At 51.3% G+C, this 4,657-nt stretch overlaps 1 protein-coding gene across 1 annotated transcript in view; it reads right to left on the minus strand.

Annotated features, from left to right (window-relative positions):
* Positions 1-1,775: 1,775 nt before the first annotated feature.
* Positions 1,776-4,657, minus strand: part of TSKS (testis specific serine kinase substrate) — a 16,042-nt gene continuing 13,160 nt past the window's right edge. The window contains exons 8-11 of the mRNA XM_021711241.1: positions 4,057-4,230; positions 3,253-3,388; positions 2,079-2,203; positions 1,776-1,947 (exon numbers count right to left, since the gene is read on the minus strand). Of these exons, the coding sequence (XP_021566916.1) occupies positions 1,791-1,947; positions 2,079-2,203; positions 3,253-3,388; positions 4,057-4,230 (592 nt within the window). The 3' untranslated portion in view covers positions 1,776-1,790. The remainder of the gene's footprint in view (positions 1,948-2,078; positions 2,204-3,252; positions 3,389-4,056; positions 4,231-4,657) is intronic.

Raw genomic sequence — 4,657 nt, forward strand, 5'->3', positions numbered from 1 at the left:
TTTTTTTTTGAGTTGGAGTCTCACTCTGTCATCCAGACTGGAGTGCAGTGGCCGCTCCTGGCCACCACAGCCTCGACCTGCTGGGCTCCAGCGATCCATCCGTCTCAGCCTTCCAAGTAGCCGGAATTACAGGCGTGCGCTACCACGCCCGGCTGATTTTTTGATTTATTGCCGAGATGAGGTCTCGCCTGCCCAGGCGGGTCTCCAACCGGGGGGTTCAGGCAATCCACTCACCTCAGCCTCCCAAGGCATGGGATTACAGCCTGAGGCACCAAGACGGCTCCTTCCCAATTCTTATGTTTATTTTATTACCTTTTTATAATGCTGACAGAAGAGTAGGGTTTACTTTTGGGGTGGAGGGAAAGGTAGTGATTGGAAGGGGACATGAGTGGAATTCGAGGGGTGGGGGTGGGGGGTGCTGGTAATGACCTAAATCTCTGTAGTGGTTACATACTGTGTTCTTTTCATGATAATTCACTGAACTGTACACCTTCAATTTGTGAACCTTTCTGTTATTAGTATAATTCAATTAAAAGTTTTAAAATAGCAGTATTTGCTATTATATAATATGTAGCATATGCAAATATCAAATATGTCCAAAGATTACCATTCTCTTCAAAATATATCTGTGAATTCTTTGACATACTCTTGTATATGGTCTGGTCTTTTTTTTTTTTTTTTGAGTTGGAGTCTCACTCTGTCGCCCAGACTGGAGGGCAGTGGCATTCTCCCGGCCACTGCAGCCTCGACCTGCTGGGCTCTGGCGATCCTTCCGCCTCAGACTTCCAAGTAGCTGGAACTACAGGCACGCGCTACCATGCCCGGTTAATTTTTTTTTGATTTATTGTGGAGATGAGGTCTCGCCAAGTTGCCCAGGCAGGTCTCGAACCCACAGGGTCAGGCAATGCACTCACCTGGACCTCCCAAAGTGCAGGGATTAAAGACTGAGCCACCGAGCCTGGCCCAAAGTCTCATTCCTAACGAATAGGCTTAATGTCCCATTTCTAATGAATATAAAAAGGGAGAAATGATGGTATGCAACGTCAGAGACTTGATCATAAAAGGCACTGTGGCTTCTTGCTTGTTCTTAGACTGCTCGTTCTGGAGGAAGTTAGCTGCCATGAGAAACTGAGACCTCCGACCAAGAGACAGAAAGGAACCAAGGCCTCCAACCAAGAGCCATGTGAGTGTGCCATCTTGAAAAGATATCATCCAGCCCCAGTCAAGTCTTCAGATGACATAAGCCCTTGCTGACATCTTGACAGCAACTCCATGAGGACCTGGGCCCGAACCAATAAGCTAAGCCACTCCTGAATTTCTGACCCTCAGACATTGAGATGTTTGTTATCTTATTAAGTGACTAAGATTTTTTTACATAGCAATAGACAGCTATATGATTATCTAGTAACAATCTAAAAAATGGTGGCTTGACAGGCCCAAACCGTACCACAGAATCTTACTTCTATCCCCATTACCTTCTCAAAGAACTGTACTGGCTGGGCACAGAGGCTCATGCCTGTAATCCCAGTGCTTTGGGATTGCCAAGACAGGAGGAGCGTTTGAGGCCAGGAGTTCAAGACTAGCCTGGGCAACACAGTGAGATCTCATCTCTACCAAAAAACCAACCAAACCAAAAAAGTGCACCACCATCAGCATCTCTCTGGGAGATGGAAACCAACACTCCTAGTTAGCTGAAGACTAAATAAATCACACAGGACTGGTGCATGGTTGCACCAGCCCTTTTTTGGTGCCAAAAAGTAGACAGAATTCATGCCAGCATGAGGGGCCATTTATTGTTCAGGGCCTGGGCCCCGATGTTTTGGGGGTGTTCCTCCACTGCCTCCTCCCCCCATTGTCCCTGTGGACCCCTCGAGTGGCAGGTTGCTGAGTTGATCATGGAGGGAGCACATCTTCAAGTGTAGATAGTCCAGAGCGGCCACCTTCTCCCTGTAACGACAGGCGGGGTAGAGAGTTGATGTCGGCACGGCCAGGTGTTAGGGTGTCCGAGTGGAAGGAAGAGGTCAGGCCCTTTCCCTAAGACCTCACCCTCCTCCCACGCCCTCAGCTTCCTTCCTCACTCCGGCTTCATCTTGTCCGTCAGCAGCAGGTTCTTGGCCCGTTGGGCCTCGTCTTGGGCCAGGCGAAGGGTGGAGCTCAGGGCCTCTGCCCTGACGTGTTTGGCCAAGGCCTGGCGCTCCAGCTCCTGGGGAGAGGAGTGTAGGCGCGGCTGGGCTTGCTGGACTGGGCTGGGGGTGGAGGGGGGAGCTGGATCGCGGAGGGCAAGGGGTAGGGTCCCACGGGGCCCACATTCCTCCCCCAGAGTATCCCATCATGGCTTGAGACTGACCCCGGCATCCCACAATGTCTCGGCCTTCCAGATTCTGTCATGCGCTAAACCGTGTCTGTCCTACTTTCGGATCCCTGATGCACTGGCCTAAATCAGTGTCGACCATATTGTCCCCTAAACCCGCGCACTATCCCGCATTTGATATCTACATCCCATAATCCACAAACCGCACATCTCCTTACCCATCAGACCAGCGTCTCTCACAAGAACGGTCCTTAGTGTTTGGTTCTCTATATCCCACAATGCACCAAGCCCTATGTCCTCTCATGGGCCCGTAGCTCTGCACATCCATATCCCATATGGCCTCACTTGTCTGTCTCCCCCGCTACAACTTATATCCCATGATACATTAGGCCAACATCCCATCATGCTTTAGGTCCTGATGTTGCACCATGTACCAGGATTCCAATTCCAACTATTGGGCTTGAGTCTGTGGTGCAATGCCCCAGGAAGAGCTGCGGTTCCATTTCCCATAATGCATCGGTTTACTGTGACCTATAGTCACCGGGTCCCGTCTTACCCCCATATAGATGACTCCAATGATTCCATTTCACGTACAGCCTCTCTTAAGGTCTACAGTAAGTCAGGCTCATGCTCCATGAAGGTTTAGATTGGTTGTCTGTCTCCGGTGTCCCACAGTGCACCAGACCCAGTGTCCCACCATGCTTTGGGCCCAAGTCCATCACCCAAGGTTCCATAATGATTGACCTGTGGCTCACTCACCACCACACTGCTTGCTCCTCCCCCCCATGCATTAACGCCAAGTCCTCCCCCAAGGCCTGCTGCTCACCGCTCAGTCCTTCCCTTTCTGCCACATCTCAGCAGTACCCTTGTGCCCAGGGCTCCCCTCCCCCTGCCCTAACAGAAAAGCAAAATGGAACATTGTGGCCCATGGTCCCTGGTACCAGAATCTTCTTATGTAGCCTCTGGCAGCTGGGACAGGCAGGAGCCAGGCCCCTTTGCTTCACCTCGTCCACTAGCGGGGTCAGCGCTCGATCCAGCAGCTGCTGCAAGGACTCCGTGGATAATTGCGGCCCCTGGCTGGGGGAGGAGTGGTCACCAGATGAAAGAAGCCCAGTACCAATGTCATTCCTAGATGCCCCCTGCTTACCTGCCCAGTCTCCACTCAGTCCCATTTCAACCATGCATCCTACACAACCTTCCCACCGTGCATGGGGCCATTCTACAGTAGCATCAAGTGCCCTTTGGTTTCCACAGTGTCCTGGGGATCCCAACACCTAAAGGGCACCAGACAGCCCTTGGTTCCAAAGGCCATCAAACACTGGCTTCCCACAATGCCCTAGTGAACCCTGATCTCAAGTTGTACTAGGAGTCCCCCCTTCCCACAATGGACCAAGTACAGGGTCTCTTGGCTCCCACAAAACGCCAGAGTCTCACCTTCCCCACAATGCACTGAGAAGCCCTGCCTCCCACTGTGTACCACAATCCAGCCTTGCCACAATGCACTGAAGATACATGATGTTTGAAATGTATCAGGTCTTCCTTGAGTTTCACAAGACACTGATTTTACCTTGTGAAAAGGGCAGAAATGTGACCCATTACGCAGAACTGTCTGGTTCTACAACACATGGAGAGGCCTTGTCTCCCAAAATGAGCAACCCCCACCCTTCACTAATGCCCCATCTCCTTCAGTGTTCTATCAGAAAAGTGTCCCAGAATGTTCCTGAAGGCAAGTCCTGCCCCATTACCTGGCACAGCGGGCACAGCCGCCTTGGGGGGACCGATCCAGGTTCACAGACAGGTCGGGCCCCTTTCGAGAGTTCTGAAGTTGCCGCCCCAGCTCCTCCAGAATCGGTTTCATTGGGCCCAGCCCCTCCAGTTCGTTCCTCAATGAAGCCACAGACACTGCTGACCGCTCCACCCTAAGTCATAAGAGTAACCACTGTTACCAGGTCGCCTCGCAAACAGTATAGTTCTGGAAAGACTCCATCCATTATTAGCTCACCAAGTGTGTCTCTAGCTAGTCTGCAGCTTTCTGCCTTTCCCCTCCCCTCTGCTCTAATGGGCGGCATTTTTTGTATGCTATTTATTTTTGAGTTAGAATCTCACTCTGTCAACAAGGTTGGAGAGCAGAGGCACCATCACATGGTGCAGAGGCACCTGAGCCACGGCATCCTGGACCTCGTGGCTCAGGCGATCCTTCCGCCTCAGCCTCCTGAGTACCCATAAGAGCGGAGTGCGCCACTACCCCCCTAATTTATTTTATTTTATTTATTTTATTTATTTTACTTATTTATTGAGTTGGAGTCTCACTCTGTCGCCCAGACTGGAGTGCAGTGGCCGCTCCCG

Source organism: Carlito syrichta, unplaced genomic scaffold (genome assembly GCF_000164805.1).
Source record: "Carlito syrichta isolate Samal-C Ts95f unplaced genomic scaffold, Tarsius_syrichta-2.0.1 Scaffold301956, whole genome shotgun sequence".
Classification (NCBI taxonomy): domain Eukaryota; kingdom Metazoa; phylum Chordata; class Mammalia; order Primates; family Tarsiidae; genus Carlito; species Carlito syrichta.